The 21,800-nt window shown below is 41.7% G+C and overlaps 1 protein-coding gene across 1 annotated transcript; it reads right to left on the bottom strand.

The window, feature by feature from the left end:
* Positions 1-754: 754 nt before the first annotated feature.
* On the bottom strand, positions 755-20,421 carry EEF1AKMT1 (EEF1A lysine methyltransferase 1). Its single transcript, XM_060234813.1, has 6 exons — positions 20,399-20,421; positions 17,227-17,385; positions 16,184-16,266; positions 12,163-12,443; positions 10,195-10,349; positions 755-904 (listed from the first exon to the last, which is right to left on the bottom strand). The coding sequence occupies exons 1-5, from the start codon at positions 20,408-20,410 to the stop codon at positions 10,207-10,209; spliced, it is 678 nt and encodes a 225-aa protein (XP_060090796.1). The 5' UTR covers positions 20,411-20,421; the 3' UTR covers positions 755-904; positions 10,195-10,206.
* Between the last annotated feature and the right edge of the window lie 1,379 nt (positions 20,422-21,800).

Below are 21,800 nucleotides of genomic sequence, written 5' to 3'. Positions count from 1 at the left end.
TGACGCTTGTTGAAAAATTAAGTTGCGTGCAGGCAGGTATGAACGAATAGACAATGTGTTAAAAAAATCTGAAATATAAATGTCAAAGATAAAATGTGCAAGAGTAACAAGACTATTACATTTTGAAGATTAAAGAGACTAGAACATTTACCATGAAGACACATCACACAAAGAGAGAAACGTCTGGATGGTAGTTCTGGAGATATGGGGAAATGAGATTATGCAGTTCAGAAATCAACATTTGGGGTTGCTTCAGTAGCCAATAGTTGTGGTTGCCAATGCAGGCAAAAGACTAGGGGGGAAGTATATGTTTATGTTGCACTTAGACTTGGAGCAGGCAGAAGCAGAGAGGGGAAGGGGTGACAGAGCTGTGTCTTCAAAAACTAAGCACAAGACATCTCCCCGAGTCCCCTCAAATGTTTTGCAAACTGTGGAGAATTTGAGGGAGGGGACTGTCACCTAGGTATTCTGCTATCTTGACCAAAACAGGGGCTGACCAGAGTGTCTGCGGTCTGGTCTTATAGTGCTAAGAATGTTATTTTTTTTAAAATGATAGTGTCACTTTTAAAAAGTTTTTAAAATCTATTTTTATAAAGGAATATAATCAGGGTTATGCTTATTTCATGTACACGCTTGAACATTTGGCTTCCTAAGAATTTCCAACTGTTGTATTAAGCTCAAAAGAAGTGAGGCTTCCCAGTAAAAGTGAGGCTTGACAGTGGCCCATGGGCAATCCTGGAAATGCAGCACAGAGTTAAATGGTTATGTTCATTTCTTTCAGAAATTGAACGCAGCAAGCGTTCACTTTCCAGAGTTCTTCCTCTTTTCCTCACTGTGGATAACAGTGTCTGGTCTCCTCTTGCTTCCTATCTCAGGTACTGCTTGGTTCATCTCAGTCTGTGGACTAATCAGAGAGGAATATGTGAGTTGTTCACTGAAGTGACAGTGCAAAATAATACAGAAGCAATATTTTACTGCTGCAATTAATGTTGGAGGAAATAAGTGAAAATTCAGATGCAAAAGCATCTCTGTTTTAGGCATATACATATTTTGACTTGCTAAAGCAAAATACTTGGATTTTTCTGTGCAGTTCTAAGTAGACAACACGTCTGTTCTACGGGTGTTTAGCTACAATCTCTGAGATCATCTGTTCACATACTATTGTGGAAAGGAGATGTGTTTCTTTAAAATATACTCCGTTTCTGAAAGTGTGGACTTTGCCAATTTGCCTTTGAAAGTCATTCTCTAGCTTTTGGATAACACAAGCAGTGTTATCAGTTTCAGATTTATCTGGCAGCCTTAGTGCCTTTGGGAATAAGATGAACAAAGATCAGATAAAAGAATCCAAACTGCATTGCCAATTCAAACTAGGGGGAGAAATGAATATGCTTTGACTTTCACTGGTGAGAGGACAGCTGCCAAATTAGCAGAAAGTATGAGCCAAAAGTTCTAATACCAAGGGTTCAATTAACTGTATAAGCTGGAGCTGTCCATATCTTTCTACTCCAAGACGTAAAAAATTGCTGGCTCCAATTATAGGTTCACTCATACAGAACTCTCTCTTAATTTCATGCATCATCTTATGTAATTTCATGCATCATCTTATGTAATTTCTTGATGAGGCTAATATCCCAAGTCAACCATCCAGCTTGGTGTCTGGAACCTGGAACTCTTTTCAAACGATTAACATTAATAAACACTAAGTGATTTAAGAACGTGAGACAGATGCTGTGGGTGAAACCAGTGGATCCATCTAGTCCAGCATTCTGTATGACGCAAGGGTCAACTTGTTACCCTGGACAGTCAAAATATGGGCATAGAATCTAAGGCCTTCCCCAATGCTGAGGCCTAGAACGGGTATTCAGAAATATATTTCCTGAGTGTGGAGATTTAAGAGTACTGAACAACTCATATATCTAATAGAGATACAGCTATTCATTTTCTCCATTTCCTTATTATTATTATTATTGTTTATTTATATTCTGCCCATTCCCCCATTGGGGGCTCAGAGCAGACTACAGCAAATAGAAATAAAATCACAATAAAACCAATTACAACGTTCATGAAAGTGCAGCAAGATGATTCAGCAAAATGACATGACAGCAAGGTGGTATAGCACAAAATAGTACCGCAGTACAGCATCACAATACAGTAGTGCAGTAGAGCAGCAGAACAGTATTTATTTATTTATTATTTATTTATTACATTTGATTTATATCCCGCCCTCTCCGCAAGCGGAATCAGGGCAGCTCACAGTATCTAGACAATTAAACAAATAAAATATATAAAACCATAATTTACATTTTCAGTTTAAAAACGTATTACAATTCGAGATTATTAAAACCATTATATAGTGCTGAATACATTATAGCGGCATTAGAATTCCAAGCCGTGAACACCGGCGTGAACAGCCGTGAACAGTAGGGGGGAGGCCAACTGATCGATAAATAGATGCCCACTGCCTTATCCAAAGACCTGGCGGAACAGCTCCATTTTGCAGGCCCTACAAAAGGCCAGCAAGCCAAGTAGGGCCCAGATCTCCATAGGAAGCTGATTCCACCAGATTGGGGCCAGGACCGAGAAAGTCCTGGCCCTGGTAGAGACAAGACGGGCATCTCTTGGGCCAGGGACTATCAGAAGATCTTGGGGGGCCGAACAAAGCGACCTCCAGGGTATATATGGGAGGAGATTCACAGAGGGATGACCAGATGCTAAGAGGCTCCTATACCTACAAAAACTGTATCAAAAGAAGGGGCAAATTTCAGGTGCTTCTGCCTTTGAGACCCCCTGCATGACAAGCTTTTCCTGCCAAACACACAAAGTGCTGGAGCCCGTCTGCTTTGGCATTTATTCTTATGGCTCAGTCCTAATAGTAACACATTTCACATGTCCTTTTTAAAAATATTATCTGATTATGGATTTTGTTTATGCCTGTCCATCACTGTGATGGGAGGCTCTTTCAACCAAACATTCCTTTTAGATGAAATCCCAGCTCCAAACGCAGGGCCCCCACAGCAACCCTGCATGCCATACATTAATACAGAGAAGGAAAAGGTTACAAAGAATTGAGCTGAAGGCTTTCAGATGGTTGTCAAATGAAAACAAGAAATGCTTCACTGAACCCGGTCCAGGCAATTCAGCTGAGAACAATTCAAAGTGAAAACGGTATGTAATTTGAAGGAAGTTCCTTACTGCCGGGGGTGGGAGGGGGAGTTTCCTTTCACTCTGGAATATACTAGGAGGTGCAAAATGTAGAGATTGCTGCCCACAGGATTGTCAGCAATCTGAAACAGGGGATGTTATAATTGTCACACTGTAGTGCGTTACAACAACACAGCTAGTGTTATACCATAATGGCAGCTTCAAGCATTTGGACATCTGTAGTTAATGGCTACAAACAGGGTTCATCAACTGGAGAACATCAGTCTTTCATTTGTCCACTTGGAACATGATTAATACATGCAGCCCTGCATGTAGTTATTTATCTATGTATTTGCGAGACAGGTGTATAAACATGAACATTTCTAATCAGTGGTTTTCAAAAACTTTTGCCCTAAGAAACACTGTGTGCGTATCCATAGTGCACAAAGGATGCTGGGCAGGCCTTTCAGGTCTTCCAGTTGTTCTTGCGAACTTGGGCACATAAAAATAGCTCCAGTGTTTGCACATCTTAGGGAATGATGAGAAATAATGTGACATTTGTATTTTAAGAAAGCTTTTCTACCATCTTCTCATTGTGGACCCTTCTGGGTTAGGTGGCAATTTTAAAATTGTTGCTTTATGGGGAAAGTTTGAATTTTAGGCTATGTCTGTTTGACAGGATGCACACACACGGATGTATCTTACAAGAATCTGCATTTCTGCCACTAGCACCACTGCCCTCCAATATCCATGCCCTGCCCCAGTTCCATTATCTTCCCTTTATGCCTTCCGTCTTCATCTTGGAAAACATGTCATTATGATCTTGCAAATCGCTGCCGACATTTACAGTAACCTAAGCTCATGTTTTTGTCCACCTATGCATATGCCTCAGGGACATCAGGAGGGTACAAAATGAACGAATTACAAAACAGTTAAGATGAAAAATAATTTTAATGCTCAATGCATATTCATCTTGGGGGCAAAGAAAAATTTGAACTGTGAGCTGATTAACTATGAATAGAAACCTGTTCCATTTGAACATAAGAACATAAGAGAAGCCATGTTGGATCAGGCCAACGGCCCATCAAATCCAACACTCTGTGTCACACAGTGGCAAAAAATTTTATATACACACATACACTGTGGCTAATAGCCACTAATGGACCTGTGCTCCATATTTTTATCTAAACCCCTCTTGAAGGTGGCTATACTTGTGGCCGCCACCACCTCCTGTGGCAGTGAATTCCACATGTTAATCACCCTTTGGGTGAAGAAGTACTTCCTTTTATCCGTTTTAACCTTTCTGCTCAGCAATTTCATCGAATGCCCACGAGTTCTTGTATTGTGAGAAAGGGAGAAAAGTACTTCTTTCTCTACTTTCTCCATCCCATGCATTATCTTGTAAACCTCTATCATGTCACCCCGCAGTCGACGTTTCTCCAAGCTAAAGAGTCCCAAGCGTTTCAACCTTTCTTCATAGGGAAAGTGCTCCAGCCCTTTAATCATTCTAGTTGCCCTTCTCTGGACTTTCTCCAATGCTATAATATCCTTTTTGAGGTGCGGCGACCAGAACTGCACACAGTACTCCAAATGAGACCGCACCATCGATTTATACAGGGGCATTATGATACTGGCTGAAGAACAGACTATTTGGCTGCTTAGCTGAGGGCAAGATTTCAAAGACTAGGCATTATATGGTTTTAGTCTGGAGTTCTGAGATAATGAATACAAAACAGACAACTATTTAAGGTTTTGTGCCAAGGCATATGCATTTAATGTCCTCTTGTACTCTCTTCTTTCATAACAGTCCATATTCAAATAAGCTTAAAACCTTTGGTAGATAACATGAATCACAGATGAGTTTCACCTGCAGAATGAATCTACAGTTATGAGGACTGCAGTGGTATGTGGCTGGTCAGAGATCCAGGGCTTTCAGCCGATGGAAGTATCCTTTCTCTTGTTTTCCTTACTCACAAATGATGGAAAAGGTAACAGGTATCTAACTATGCAGTATCCAGCAAGGTCAAAAAACATCTGGGAAATGTTAGGTTGCACTTTGATGAAAAGCAGAAGATTTGCCTGTGAGCTGCAGCAATGGAAGAACAGGAAAGAGGGATAGGAATACAGTGCTTTAAAAATCATCCAGCCAGAGTAGGATGGGACCTAAGTAACCTCTTCCTTTAGTCCCCTGGACAGATGAGAAGAGGGATGGCTCAGCTCCCATCCTGTTCTGTTAAAAAAAACAAAAACTCCCACTTCCTTTTTCATAAGGAAGCACTGCATATTAAAATCATTTCATTCCTGAACCGAAGAAGCACAGGCCTTGGAACAAGAATCTATTTTGCTATTGGACAAGAAAACACCAGTGTCAGCTAGAAATATAGAATGTAAAGGAGGGGGCTGTTTGTCAGGCAGTTATGGGGCAGCTGTCAGTCAAAACCTAAAGCAAAGATGGACTGCATTTTCCCTCCCCTTAGATAAGGGGTATAAGCAAGATGTGTTTAGCTAGCAAGAAGCTGTACTTTATTTTTGTTTCTAAGAGGTTTGCCTCTTAGAAATGTGGATGAACTCTCAGTCACACATGCCTGCTGACATCACTTTGGGGGCAGCCTGGCAGATTCTCCCACATTTCTTAAGGTATCCCCCAGTGGTAACAGCACTACCCTATTGCAGGATTAATTTCCCTCTCCTGGTCCTCCATCCCACCCTTCCCAGGACAAGCATGTTTTCTAAATCACCTCTATTGTGACTCTAGGTGCTTGGTAATATATTCCACACTGCTGCCCAGGAAGCGATTTCATGTGGACTCCATGTGTTTGTGCACATCAGGCTGGGCTGTATAGAATGTTTCTACCTATAGTCATTCACATGAACTTCAAGCTTCCTGGTTTTATCCCACTAAAAGCTCAGAATTTAATATTTTTAACTCTATATGGTGTAAATGACTAGGTACATGAAGAATGTAAGACTCTTCAGGGTTTCATGTAGAAACTGTTTTCCAGCATCTGCCACCTGAAATCCTTCAACTGGAATAGCAAGGGATTGAACCTAGGCCCTCTGGTAAGCAAAGCATAGCAACTTTCAGATGTGATGGCACACAGGTAAAAGTGCATTTCTACTGTGCACAAAATTTCTGCTTTCATATAAGCATGGATGAATGGATATTGTGTTGAATGGACAGTGCCCTGCAAAAGTTATTACTTTGTACGTTAAAATTCTATGAGACAAATGCTGAGGTTTGCATGAGGATCATGCTCTTCCTAACAGGAAAAATAGCATTTTGCCACCCAACTACAGAAGAAAGTCAGGTTTTCAATACATCTGGAAAATTACTATGCTGACTTAATTACTAAAAATATGTTTCTTAAAAACACAGAACTTCTGCCATACCATTTCCACAGTACAGTTTCTAATTTCTGCACAACACTTTAACAAGTTAATAAAATGGTTATTTCTCTCTCTCTAAGCACTACAGTAGTTTATCACAGACCAAGTTACAAGGTGGCAATTAATAATGAAAAATGCATATTTTGTTACAAAAAGGAAACAGAAGCTTGTTTGAAAACCAGAACATTTCTAAATGAGTAAAATTAAAGAAGCCTTGCTGGCATGCAAAGATACATATTTAGTCTGAAAAAATGTTAACAAGAATTTACCATAGAAGTTCCTTCTACATGAAGCTAGGAAGACATCCTTTGACAACTGGTAACTTTTTACCATCATACCTTGTAATTTCTGTCCCACTTCTGGTTGGTGACCTCCTCCTTCAATTCAAGAGACTTCCACAGCTGTCGAGGTACATCTATGGTATCTGACTATTACTCTTATTTTTAAAAAGGCACTAGAGCCTGAGAATGTAAAGAACCACATGCAATATAGAACTAGATAAAAAGAAAACAAAACTGATAGCTTTGAACATGGAGGGAATAGTTTACGATAGAACTTAATGGCTCCAAACAGTTTGGATTTAGTTCGATTTAGCTGACACCTAGTCCAATAATAGTTAGAAAATACCACTTATGTACCCTTAATCTCAGGGTAGGACATTCTCCAAGTTTCCTCCAAGAAGGAAAATTATGAAGGGATGGGGGATGAGACAGACACTCCCATGATGAAATGCTTCACGTGAGGATGTCTTGAAGCTGCACCTGCAACCTGTCTGCATAAGATGCTAGCTAGGGTGTAACTTCTGGGTTCTGGGTGTAACTTCTATAAGAAAAAAGGAGCATTCAAGCTTTTTGTTTGAATTCCATCCATTCTGCTCCATTTGTACAAGTTCATCCAAGTGCAGTCACACTTGGGTGGTGGAAGATCTTCTGGAATTAGGCGAGTGACTTCTTGGAAGATTCCTTCAGACAAGAATGTCTCCCTTTTAATCACCACACATCTAATTGAAACCATTCTGAATACCTATGTAGAATGAGGCCCTACACTGGCATATCTGTTGAGATCAGAATCTTCAAGGTGGTTGCACTGGTAACCCGTATTCCCTCTAAGCTGAGTTACTGTGAGCTAGCTTAGTTTTTTAGCCTCTGGCTCACACATTTTTGTCTTAGCTCAAGAATGATCACCCCAGAGCAAACTAATTTATGCAGCAGCTCACAACTTTAATGCTAGTAGGCTACAAAGCAGACTTTTTGCTCACAAGACTCCATAGCTTAGAGGGAGTGTTGCTGGTAACTCTACCAAACTAAAAAACTAAGGTCTCTGTCCAGTGGAGTATCACCCACATCAGGTCTGCCTCCTTCCATCTGAGTTTACTGTCCATGTGTGGTAGGAAAAAATGGCAAAATGCATAGAGTAAACTTGGTGGCCATGGGACCCTCTGGGCATTTGTCAGTTCTGCTTTCAGACAACTGAAGCCAGCGATTAACCTGGTTAACTGTTCCAGACACAATGAGATCCACCTGAAGATGTCTGAACCAGAGTAAAATCTCCTGGAGGATAAAGCACAGCTTTTGGCGAGTGCATTAGAAGCACGATTCTGCTGCTAGGGCCTTCTGCTTGAATAAGGTGACTCAGCTGCTTGCTAGAAGGGCCTTCTGCTTGAGTGGGGTGAGTCAGCTGTCTGCTGGGAGGGGCTTTTGAGTAGGAATCCAGAGGGAACCTCTCTAGTCCAAGTTTCCTGAGAAGGGATGTACAAGTGCCACATCAGCAAGGAGAGTGGTGTGTTGCTGCACTTCCTGCTGTGGAAATCTGCACATGTTCAGGTAAGCACCCCGTTTCACCTTTAAAGGACTAACCAGTTATGAAGAAGCCAGCAGGGGAGTAGTGTGAAGGGGAGCCAACTTTCTTTTTTGGAGCATTTTTAAATTTGTGTGTGCATGTGTGAGCATGCATATGCACCTGGAAGTCATGGTGACCTCTGGTTACTGACCCCTACTGGGGGCCTGGAGGATATTCAGAGAGGTGGCTGAATAAAGCCTGCCCCCACCTCCCAACTCCTGGTATTCCAAGGCAGTTTCCCATCCAAGTACTTGCCAAAGTCAACCTTGGTTAGCTTTTGAGGATTCGCCTCACCTGGGCTATCCAGATCAGGGCAGGAGCCAGCATTACCAGTTCCACACACAAGGCCAGATAGATAGGCATAGATCTTGATGTGTGGATAGGTCTTGATGTGTGGATGAAAAAAATGGTGCTGGGAGGATTTAGATTTGTTAGGCACTGGGGAACTTTCAGAGACAAGCTGAACCTGTACAAAAGAGATGGGCTTCTTGAACCAAAAGAGAACCAGGCTGCTGGCAATTAATATCAAAAAGGTAGCAGAGCAGAACCTCTGGTTTGGGACAAGTCAGTCCAAAGGGATGATTTCTGGGTGTAAGCTTTATAGGCAGGACAGGGAGGGTCAGGTTGGTGGAGGTATTGGGCTGTACATCAAAGAGGGCATAGAATTCAGTAAGTTGGAAAACATTAGAGGAATTAACTCCCCAATAGAATATGGGCACTAGGAGTTACTTGAAAGTGGGTGTGTATTATCATCCACCTGATCTGTTCTAGTCACCTTCCTGAAGCTAATCTTGAGATGAAGAAGGAACTAAGCGAGGTGACTAATACAGACAATGTTATTATACAGGGCTACTTCAGCTGTCCTCACATTATCTAGCTAAACATGTGCGCGAGTCATGCTGTAGAAATGAGATTCCTAGACATAATGACTGTGAACTGGATCAACTGGTCACAGAGCCAACTAGAGAAGTAGTGATCCTGGACTTCGTTCTGTGCAGGTTTTGAGACCTGGTGAGAGATGCAGAGGATGCTGCACCAATTGGGAATAGTGACCACAATATGATTAAGTTCAGCATTCAGCTTAATGGAAAGTTACCCCTAAAGTCCAAAACTGTTAACATTTGATTTCAAAAGAGGGAACTTTACAAAAATGAGAACAGTTAAATAGTTAGCTTTATATGCTGATAGGCAGCTGCCTAGCTGGGTACCGCATCAACAAATTTGGCTGAGGGGTTGGGGGGGGGGGGTCTGTGGTGGGATGGTCGAGGCAGAGCCTGCTGAGACTGAATCTTTCCAAGATGGAGGTTTCATGGCTTGGGCGTGGAGACTTAGATTTGGGGTACCAACCCCCAAAGTCTTGACAGTGTGCCTTTGAGACCGGCACCAACAGCCAAGAGTTTGGGTGTGATCCCGGATCCCTACTTAATAATGGAGGCCCAGGTCACAAATGGTGCCAGCTTCCAATTCCTGCTTGCAGAACTTCTGGGGGCATCCATCTGGCCATGGTATGCTGAATGCTGAACTACGTGGACCACTGGTCTGATCCAACAGCTGTTCTTACATTTTTATGAACAGTAGGTTGCGATAACTAAGTACTCAGAGTAAAAAAACAACACTTTAGACAAGAATATATATGATACTCTGAGCTATCTTAGCTCAATTCTTTTTAAATGATACAAAAAACAAATATGTTCCAAATATTTGCCAGATTACATGTAAGGAGAATCTGCCATATACAGCTAACACAAAAACTGTTGACTAGCACACTAACAGGAAAAAAGTGACACATGTTCATATCAAAGAAGGAAGCTCAGCACTAAAATTTACTCATTCTGTATGTCAACACACAGAATCAGAATCTAGTCCAGAATCATAATTCACATAACATCGAAATTCATTAGCTAAGTTGCGAGTATGTTTTGGAATAAACTTGCACATCTTCACACCGAGATATTTTGCAGCTTGTTCCTCCATGATTGCACCTGAAGCAGAAATAAAAAAATGTTTTTGCTGAGAATAAAGCACAACACAAGAAGAGTCCTGGCATATGGGACCAAGAATCTACTCACATATCGTATTTCTAGCATGGATCAGCTATATGTTTCAGGGAAACCCACAATAAAGGTATAAAAAGATTAGAGAGATCTCCTGTAACAAACAGCATTTAGGGATAAGCTGCCTCTGAATATGGAGGTTTCATTTAGCCATCATTGCCAAGCTATTAGAATATTTCATGTCTCTTTCTTAACCGCTTCAGGGCTCTTGGGTTTTCCCAGTATCCCTCCCTGATACTTAAAATAAATTAGAAACAGATCTGCAACTTCCATTCCAGGTCAAAAAAAATAAGCACAAAAAGAAAATGTGTAAAGAAAAAAATAATTCTCCAGCCCACATTCTGAGACATGGTGACACTTCGCACAGTATGCCCTCAAATAAAATAAATCTGACACCTGACTCAAGACTTGACAGATTAATGAAAGCTGTCTCTCTTGTGATGTGATCTCATGCACATCTGGCCTTTGGAAATCACATGGTACTCATTTGAAGACTGAACTGATCTTGCCACCTGCCTGCCAAGCCTTTGCAGGCAACTGTAAACATTGCAGGAGTAGTGAAACATAGTAAATGTAGCAAAGGAGTAAAACTCTGTCCTGATTCTTTGGGGAGGGGGGTACTGCCTTCCCCCACTTGTTGCTTTTCTGCTTGTTGTTAAAGCTACCTGAACATAATGCTAGAAAGCTTTTCTGTGATGCTGCAAATGACTGATGTCACTTCTTTTCAAAAATCATCTTTAAATGAACTGGTAAATGTTTTCCACTAACAATGCATCTAGAATCACTATTTCTGTCTGTTACATATGAACATATGAAGCTGCCTTATACTGAATCAGACCTTTGGTCCATCAAAGTCAGTATTGTCTTCTCAGACTGGCAGCGGCTCTCCAGGGTCTCAAGCTGAGGTTTTTCACACCTATTTGCCTGGACCCTTTTTTGGAGATGCCAGGGATTGAACCCGGGACCTTCTGCTTCCCAAGCAGATGCTCTACCACTGAGCCACCGTCCCTCCCCTTTGAACTTTGCATCTTTTCCAATAATTCCTCTATTAGACATTAGACTCTATTTCAGGGGTGGCCAACGGTAGTTCTCCAGATTTTTTTTGCCTACAACTCCCATCAGCCCCAGCCAGAATGGCCAATGGCTGGGGCTGATGGGAGTTGTAGGTAAAAAAAATCTGGAGAGCTACCGTTGGCCACCCCTGCGTCTCTTTCATTATCTTTTTTGTGCTATCATATATTCCTACAAATTTCTATGATAAAGACATTTTTGTGCTGTCCTTCTACCCAACTTAGTGCCCCTAAGGTGGAGAACCACAAAAAATTAAAATGAGTTTTAACACATGCACACACACAAAACAAGTAAATCAACAATGAAACAAAAGCACATTCTGTAAGGGTATGCCAAACCAAGAATCATAGGATGTATTCCCCTCCCACTTTGCTGCTTTTGGAGTCCAAAATCCTTCCATTTATAGGCTAAACTGGGGGGAGGAGAAAGAGATTGTAGAATGTTGTTGTTACCACAAAACCAGACAGTGATGGTCACATTCAGCACAGCAAATAATACAGAATTGATTCCAAGGCTTCATAGTGTGGTCCATTCTATTGAAAACCACAACCTCTGGAAACTTTATTTAAAATGGATATTATAATAAATTATTACTCAGATATAACTTGTGATCACCCGCATTTTAAAGGGAAAAAAAATCAGTGCTTGAGTGTTTAAACAGATGTGATACCTGTACAAAGCAGAATCTTTCCTTTAGTTAAATGTTTGATGGTATCTGCTGTTTTTCTGAGGCATTCTTCAGATAAATAGGGTGGATCTGCTAGAACTATGTCAAAACTGTGTGCTGTGAGATTTTCTGGAAGTTCCAAAGGATTGTTGTAGTCATAAAAAACATATTCATCTCCATACACGGAAAATCTTTGGTCATATTCCAGTATACACGTAGAAAAATCTTTGCTATCTAGCTCTTTCAGTTTTTGATAAATGCTGGGTGCGCTGACACATGCTATCCTATGAAGATAAAAATAATTACAGAAAGAGCTTTAGAAGGGTATTACAATTAATGGATTAAAAACCAGAATTTGCCCTGAACACAGACATTTAGATCTTCTGAGATCCTTAAGCTCACTTTATAGAAGATTATAGAAAAGGATTTTAAAAAGCAGTGGAAATGTTAACTCAGACACTGAATTTCCTTATTTAAGTTACATCTAAATGAATTTCATTAAACGCACAAAACACTCAGACTTTAACACAGGAAAATACACATTACTATATGTCTTTATAGATATTGTTATCTTACAGCTTGGTTTGCACTACAGAAGTCCTACAGGACCCGGACTTCAGTAGGGAGAGTGTTCCACCAGGCTGGCGCCAGAGTGGAGAATTATCTGGTTGAGCCTAAGCAAACATTTTTAGGGCTGGGAATACTGATCTATCAAGAATAATGCTCTATGAGGGACATATTAGGAGAGGCTGTCCTGAAGGTATGTTGGTCCCAAACCGCGTAGGGCTTTAAAGGTTAAAACCAGTAGTTTGAACTTGATCCGATAGTCAAATGGAAGCCAATGCAGCTGGAGGAGTGCAAGTTGTATATGTGCTCTTATTGGTGTTTCTGTAAGAACACGTGCTACTGCATTCTGGACCAGCTGGATCAGTCTCAAGGGTAGCCCTGCATAGAGCAAATTACAGTAGTCCAGTTTGGAGTTTACCACTTGAGAATCCTGTGAATTTGTGAGTTCGCTGCATTGTGCAGGGGGTTGGACTAGATGACCCTAGAGGTCCCTTCCAACTCTATGATTCTAAACCTGCCAGACCTCTGAAGAAGACAATGACGACATTGGATTTATATTCCGCCCTCCACTCAAGAGTCTCAGAGCGGCTCACAATCTCCTTTATCTCCCTCCCCCACAACAGACACCCTGTGAGGTGGGTGGAGCTGAGAGGACTCTCACAGCAGCTGCCCTTTCCAGGAAAACCTCTGCCAGAGCTATGGCTGACCCAAGGCCTTTCTAGCAGGTGCAAGTGGAGGAGTGGGGAATCAAACCCGGTTCTCCCAGATAAGAGTCCGCACACTTAACCACTACACCAAACTGGCTCTCTAAACTGGTAGAAAATTCTAACTTATAACCATGAGCTATAATAGACAGAACTAAATTATCAGTAATTACCCCTTGCCAGTAAGAGTGGAATCACAGAGTTGGAAGGAACCTCGAGAGTCATCTAGTCCAACTCCCTGCACAATGCAGGAATTTCACAAATACCTCCCCCTGATACATACATCCCCAGTGACCCCTGCTCCATGCCCAGAATATGGCAAAAACCTCCAGGATCCCTTGCCAAACTGGCCAGAAGAAAAATTGCTGACTGACCCCGAAGTGTCAATCAGCATTTCCCTGGGTATGTAAGAAAGGGCAACAAGAACTAAGCACTAATGCAACCCTTCCTGGCTTACTTCTCATGATCTGCCTAATTCACAGAATAGATATAGTCTGCCCTTAAAGGTGGGGATGGAGACACCCAACAGTTCTAGTCAGAAAGAAGATTTTGACTGAAGTTTCTGGGAGTCTTTTGCAGAGGAACTGTTGCCCTGTTTTCTGCTTTAGTTCACTGTGTCTCTTGGAGGAATACTGGTGGGAAGAGAAAGATCTTTGACCATGATACTGATATTTTGAGTTAGGGTAGAAATGCTGCTCCCTATGGGGCAGATACCAGTGTCTGAAAGAGGATGAGCACTGTCTTGGGAAGGGTGGGTGACTCCTTAAGATCTCACTGTTCTGTGATTCTTTTTAATCTATGTGAGGGTGCCATCTGTATTTTCTGAAAACAAGGTAGTACCTTCAAAAGGTACTAACTAATTCCTCATCTCTGTTGGCAATGCAGTGAAATGAACCCATGCATGGCAGTAGCTGATTATTGAGGATGCAATCAGTGGTGTGGCAAACAGCATTGATTGCTGCTTACACACACCACTCTTGATGGCTTCAGTTTGAAGGATCTTTGCTAAATTTTTCTTATCACCCAGTAAAGACTAAAAATGGTAACATCTTCTACCATAAAAACAACTTATTGCCTGGTAGTTGAAGATTTTGAAAGTCAGAATAGCAGAAGAATAGGTCTTTGGACCTAACCCATCCATCTTCCTGTCTTTATCTTTGGGCACAGCATGGTAGGATGTGGGAAGGTAGAAAAAAAGCAAAAGCAAATACTCTTGCTTCACTCTACAGAGGCTTTCAATGTGCCTGCAAGTGGCAGGAGCTGAGGCTCATTTCTTCCAGACATTCTGGACAGATCTCTAAAGTCTTCCAAAAACACAAATGCCACACTGTCTGGTGAGTATGAGTATAAATGCCCAAGAATCTTGTCTTTTGGCCTTTGCTTGGTGGTAGTGATACCAATTTTCAAGGGGTCTGCCATTCTCATCATCTGTTCTGAATAAAGATGCAAGTCTTCAATCAGTGACATAGGTGTGGGATCCCTTACATGCTCATCAGGTAATGGATCCAATGGCACTTCTGAACTATGTTTAGAGTCTATGTTTGGAATCTGAGCTATGTTGGGACATACAGTAAAGACAGAGTTGCCAAGGGGAGAGTGGATAACTCTGAGGCCATGAAGGAAGTATCTTAGAACCCATATGTATTGTCTTTAGGTCTGAACGTGGAACCGTCACCTTCCAAAATGGAATGTGCCAGTGACACTTATTTTCTTGAAGGCATCTTTGGCAGGTCAGAAGCAGGTCCCTTTGGTTCAGGCACTGGCTCTGTTGGAACTGACCAGGTGGATACAGACTTTGGACTTAGACTAATCCTCATGTTTGGTTTTAATTTTAGCTTTTATTTTTGCAGGTGGTTCTAAAACACTTCTAGGAACCAAGATGGCAGGAGAATGGCAATGGGCAAGCTACGAACAGGAAACCAATGGAATCAATGCCACTGAGGGTGAGTCTAGAGGCCAGTGGGTCAGAGTTGTCTGAGAGGATTTCCTTGAACATAAAGCTTTCTCTCACAAGGCAGCCTGAAGGCAGAAGGCCCTGTCATGTCTTGCTTTTGGTGTGAATTGTTGGCACTTCTGGCAGGTTGTAACATTGTGTCCCATGCCCAGGCACAATAGGCAGAAACTATATTCATCAGAATTGGACATTTAATACAGAATTTGAATAAGACCTTTCGTGCCATGATTTTGTGAGAAAGACAGGTAAGGCAGGGTGCAACGGCAGTAAAGTTTTCCATGTGCGAATCAACCTTTATGGCCTCCTTTCTCTCCTTTTTTTCATTTTAAGGCAATGGCCAAAAGGGAAGTAAATTTTCTCACCTTCAAATTTCAGCAAAAAGATGGAGAAAAGTTAGGTTCAGAGAGAGCTATGGAAGAACCTATTCCAACAGTGGCAAAGGAGGAATGAGGGAAATGGGTGCCCTCTCCCTTGAACCACATGACCATTTGAATGGGAAAACAGCTCACTGTGGCTTCGAGGAGAGGTGGAAAGTGACTTTTTAGCTTGAAAATGAACCTTTCCACTGCTGGCCTGCCTAGCTGCAGTCTCAGTGTGTGAATGCACAGACCAAAGATAAATTATGTCATTTCTCTTATTTGACAGTCTTGATACTGCCAAATGATAGTGCTTTACCAAAACAGCATGCTATCAAAATGTTAAAACATTAACAAAGTAAAAGGAACAAAAGAAATCATATTCTTAGAACATTTCCGATAAGGAGAATATGCAATGCTTGATTTATAGAATTTAGACTTACCTGCCACCTTTTCCAACTGCCTGTATAGCCTCATTAGCTAAACAGAGTGCAGTTTCAGAATCATACCAAAACTGGCTCAGTTTCTAAGGAAAAATAAAGTGCTGATGTAAACAATTAAATACTTCCTTCATACAACATATGACTTCTGAGATTTCTCAAAGAAAATAGGCTCACAGACACAAATGTTGACTAGTTAACCTTTTCATTTTCTATACTGTGATTCACCAGTAGAGGGCACTCAGAAAGAAAAAAAAGGTGCAGATGCTGCAAAAAGGGAAGCAGCTTCCAAATAATTACTTTAGATAGGACAATTAAGTAATAATAAAGGAAAACATTTACTTATTTAGAGCATTTATATTTTGCTTCTCCAGATACTTGCTCACAGAGTGAAACAGGATGGGAAGCAAAATCAAGTGGTAGGAGAAAAGGGAGGATTTATAAATGTGCAGCAGAAATATAAAACAAATTCCAGATTCTTCTCTCTTTTGTTTCGCATTATGAAGATATCACTCCTGTTCTCAGTCACAAGAAAGTACAAGTACTAATACTGCACCTGTATTTTTTCCAGTAAGACACTATAACAGAGATACACTCAGAAAATTACCTTCTATTGTTTCATCTATGTTTACTTTCTCTATCCAGTTAGGTGTATCTCTGTCCTGTAACATTAAGCTGCATTACGGTCAAAATCAAGTAAAAAAATTATATACTAGCTGCATACTTCATAGAGCAGAATTAGAAAATGCTTAGCAGTCTTCTCTTGAGTATTATCTATCCCAATGACCTGGATCCTATAGAAGAGATCCATACATGCAAAGGAGGGGGGTATTTTATGCAAATTCTGCCCTCTCCTGCAGCTGCCTTCCATCTCTCCCTTCATGCTCCTCCTGGAGTCCCTCACTCTGTAGAAAAAACATTTCAGGGGCATTTTGGACTTAAACTGGAAGGTCAGGAAGTTGTTCTTCAGTGCAAAGAAGTCGCCCGTGGTTTCTTCCTGCCCATTTATACCTTTCTTCCACCTTACATGGCAACTGCCAGCTTACCCAGTTCTCTTCTATTGAGCCCAGAGAATACTCAGTATGCCTTTCTGCTCCCTTAATATCATGTTTCTCTTGCTGTTCGATGTAGAATTCCTGTAGTGCAGCTAAGGCTTGAGATGAAAGCTGAGGTACAACATCATCATCATCAGTGTCACTCATTTTCTATTAACAATAAAACATACAAATATACAAAACCAGGTTTTTTGTCACAGCAATACTAAAATACATGGACTGGTCATAAAACCAGATGATTCCTACAGGAGAAGGGAGGATAACAAATAAGGTGGAATTTTTAGCAGAGTTACATCCTTCTAAGCTTGCCCTTGTCCAGTTAATCTGTTTTGCATCCTGTGTGCATATCGATGTCAGAAAAATATTATGAAGTTGGATGGAATTTCTTTATACCACTTTTTGAATACAGAAACTGACTACAATTGGCTCAGGGTTATAAAGAGCATGGTATACAGAAATAAATAAAAGTTTTAAATGACAACAAAACCAAATCAGACTTCCAGGAAACATTCAGGAATATGACTGAAGTACACAGTTGGCTAAAATATCTGTATGAGAGGAGATAAAGCAGGAATTATAAATCTAAGTTATATAACAAATTATACTAGACTTACATCATTCCTAACCCATACTCTTCTTTGCTCTTTCAGTGTTCAGAAATTAAGTGAAGAGGATGGATTTAAGCCTGCAGAAGCAACTGGAGGGTAGTGGCTCTTACTGGAAAAAGAGAAGCATCACTACAAAACCCTTTAATGTAACTACACAAAAATTATGCTTGATGTGTACACTTTATATGAGCAGAACAAAGTTAGAGCCCAGGGGGCAGCTTTAAGACCAACAGTTTTATTCAAAGTATAAACTTTCACATTCACTGGACTCAAACTATGTTCTGCTGCTTCAGTTCAACACAGCTACCCGCTTGAATCTGTATGACTGGTTATTTTCACATGGAGCTATCCCTTTGGTAGAACAAATTAGGATGACCACCCCCCTCCCCATGCTTTGGGAGGGGTAATAATCTACTACAAAAAACCAGCTGAACATATGAATCTATCTTCAGGTACATGGGCTATAAAGCTCAATACTGCCTCCTGTGACTGGCAGAGAGTCCCCAGGGTCTCAGGGGGAGCTGAAGAAGTAGTATCTGTATTAGTTTACTGTAGAAGTCTAGTGGCACATTAAAGACTAACATTTATTCCAACATCAGCTTCTGTGAGTCAGAGCTCACTTCTGCAGATGCTTAGATAGTTTTTCACATCACCAGTTAAAAAAAGGTAGTCCCCTGTGTAAGCACCAGTCGCTTCCGACTCTGGGGTGATGTCACATCATGATGTTTTCATGGTAGACTTTTTATGGGGTGGTTTGCCATTGCCTTCCCCAGACATCTACATCAGGGGTGGCCAATGGTAGCTCTCCAGATGTTTTTTGCCTACAACTCCCATCAGCCCCAGCCATTTGCCTTGCTGGCTGGGGCTGATGGGAGTTGTAGGCAAAAACATCAGGAGAGCTACTGTTGGCCACCCGATCTACACTTTCCCCCAGCAAGCTGGGTACTCATTTTACTGACCTCGGAAGGATGGAAGGCTGAGTCAACCTTGAGCCAGCTACCTGAACCCAGCGTCTGCCGGGATTGAACTCAGGTTGTGAGCAGAGAGCTCAGACTGCAGTACAGCAGCTTTACCACTCTGCTCCATGGGGTTCTACATCACCAGTTACCTGATGCTTTTAACTGCAGATGCTGGGGATTGAAACTGGGACCTCCTGCAGACAAAACAGATACTATACCACTGAGGCATAGCCTTATTCTGTAGGCATTAGGGTCTGTGTCTGCCACTAAGGCTTGTGTCACTGCATATTAACCAAGCAGCAGTAGGCCCATCCCTGCAGCAGGTGATGTCACTTCCTCATATGGTAGCTGCTGAACATCAAGTCAACTGTCAAGGCAATGAAAGTATCATTTTGCTAGGGGAAGGCAGGAGAAGCTTGCTCCACCTCTCTAGGAATAAGAATATAAGAAGAGCTCTGCTGGATCAGACCAGTGGTCCATCTAGTCCAGCATCCTGTCTCACACAGTGGCCAACCAGTTCTTTGGACAGCAACAGGGCATAGAGGACAAGGCCTTTCCCTGATGTTGCCTCCGGGCTCTGAGATTCAGAGGTTTAGTGCCTTTGAATGTGGGACTTCCTCTCAATCACCATGGCTAGGAGCCACTGACAGACCAAGCTCCATGAATCTATCTAATCCCCGTTTAAAGCTGTTTATTCCTATGACCATCACTATATCATCCAGCAGTGAATTTACATTTTAATCACTCTCTGTGTAAATAAGTACTTCCTTTTGACTGTTCCGAATCCACTGCCCATCAGCTTCATTGGATGCCCTCTTGGGAGAGGTAGAAACATTTCTTTTGTCAACTCTCTCCACCCCATGCATAATTTTATAAACCTCTATCATGTCCCTCCTTAGCTGTCTCTTTTCTAAATGGAAAAGTTCCAGCCTCTTCAGCCTTTCCTTACAGGAAAGATGCTTCAACCCCCAATCATCTTGGTTGCCTTATGTACTTTTTCCAGCTCTGCAATGTCATTTTTAAGATGTGGTGATCAAACTATATAGTCTTCTTTCGATCATGACTGAAAAACAATCTCAGGGAGTGTGGATGAAATCACTCATCAGCAGTTATTGGCCCGATAAAAAATTAAACTTGGGAAACTCCTGCACATTAATTACATTTTTAAGTGCACACCTTAAGTGAACACCCAAAAAAGTAATGGATTAATGAGACAAACATATGAATCAAAACGAACATATGCATCAGCCAGAATCAGCTTCAGCAGCCTATCAAATGCACATGGAATGTTATAATCATTTGCATGCTTAAATAAGGGCTTGGTGCGAAGATACAATATATTTGGGTTATTTATGTCCTACCATTAGCTTACCACACAAATGTGGGTGCGTTTTTACTTTTTAATGCTTCCTTTTATCATTTGTTCACTACTCCCGTTGCGACACAGGTTTTAAAAAGCCCAAACACAGTTAAGACAAAGTGTGAGAAGTATTTGAAATGTGCACGCACTGGAAAGGTTATACCTAATAAAAACTTTGTTGGTCTTTTAAAAATGCCACTGGATTCAAACTGCTCCAGACCAAGACGGCTACCCACCTCAAACACCATTAGGCTAAAGATTGCGTCTGAAACACAAGTATTTCTTAGGGATTCAACGAAGATTGTGATGAAAAATGATGCAAATTGAGCAACTCCTCCCCACTAACTGCACAAATAACTTTTAAAAAGAAAGGGGGGGTGGGGTCGGGAAAACGGAGAGTAGAAAAATCTCAGGGGGTGGGTTGGCTTTAGTAGGGAAGGAAAACGTTTTGTTTTCACATCCGTATTTTTGGAAGCACCACATTTGCTCCCTACCCCCACCCCCGCTTGCAACCGCCCTTTCCACACCTCCTACCCGACAACGACCGAGTCCAAGCCCGACCTAAACTTCCCCCTTCTAACGTCTCCCCCAAGCACGTTGAGCTGCTCCTCTCGGCCGCATTAATTCACTCACGACCGGCCTTTAGCCTTCCTTCCTTCCTTCCTTCCGCGCCGGGCCCGCCACTCCACTCACCCACAGAGCGACCTCTACCCCGCCTCCGCCATTCCGGCTCCGCCTTTCCCAGACCCGTTGGAGACGGTGCTCCCTCTGGCGTCAGCTCCAGGAATCTCCGCGTTGGTTGCTTAATAGCTGCTGGCGAGGGAAGCTGTCTGAGTTTACCTCAGGGGGGGCTGCCTGCTGGTGTTTTTGTCCTCTGCATCTTCCCTCACGTTTATTACTCATCCCCTCAGTTTTAAAAATGAAAATACGTTATTGCTCCCCCCCCACCCACTTGATAATGAAATATATAATGCTTACAAATAAAACCAACCGACAAACAGGAGAAATTATTCAGGGAGAGTAATGGAGAGGGGATAAGAGGAAGAAAACTTAAGTCAAAGGGTGGGTGAGGAAAAGGATTTTAATGCATTTTTATCCAGCTCAGGGTGGTGTGCATGGATTTTTATTCCTCCACCTACCCAAGTTCACCTCAGTTAACTTCATGGCAGGCAGCTATTTCAACCAGGGTTTGCCCTCTCTACTGCTCTAATCACTACACCACAATTTGCATTCAGTGGGACCTTTAAGTCCAACAAAGTGTTATCAAGGTATAAGCTCTTGTGTGCAAGCACAATTCTTCAGATAGTGAAATGGTATTTTCCCAACCATTACAGGTAGGAAGAGGGTGGTGCTGAGGAAATTCTGTTTCATTATTTGAAGAAGTGTGCTTGCGCATGAAAACTTGTACCTTGAATAAAACTTTGTTGATTTAAAAAGTACCATTGAAATCAAACTTTGTTCTACTATTTCAGACCAACAGGGCTACCAACCTGGATCTACACAATTTGTAATTTTTCAGGCTGTTCTCAGCTTCTGCCTTCCAGAAAAGTTCCTACACATTCAGTTAAAGCAAACAGAATGAAGGTTTGTGGCGCTTTCAAGACCAATGTAGTCTGAGTCCAGAATTTCTCTCCTACC

Source organism: Heteronotia binoei, chromosome 3 (genome assembly GCF_032191835.1).
Source record: "Heteronotia binoei isolate CCM8104 ecotype False Entrance Well chromosome 3, APGP_CSIRO_Hbin_v1, whole genome shotgun sequence".
NCBI lineage: Eukaryota > Metazoa > Chordata > Lepidosauria > Squamata > Gekkonidae > Heteronotia > Heteronotia binoei.
This window is presented reverse-complemented; position numbering and strand designations above follow the sequence as displayed.

Coding starts and splice junctions, on each gene's coding strand:
- EEF1AKMT1 (XM_060234813.1), bottom strand. Junction 16,267..17,226: donor GCTCAATAGAAGAGAACTGG/GTAAGCTGGCAG, acceptor ATTTTTCCTTAG/AAACTGAGCCAGTTTTGGTA. Junction 10,350..12,162: donor AAAGATTCTGCTTTGTACAG/GTATCACATCTG, acceptor TTTCTGCTTCAG/GTGCAATCATGGAGGAACAA.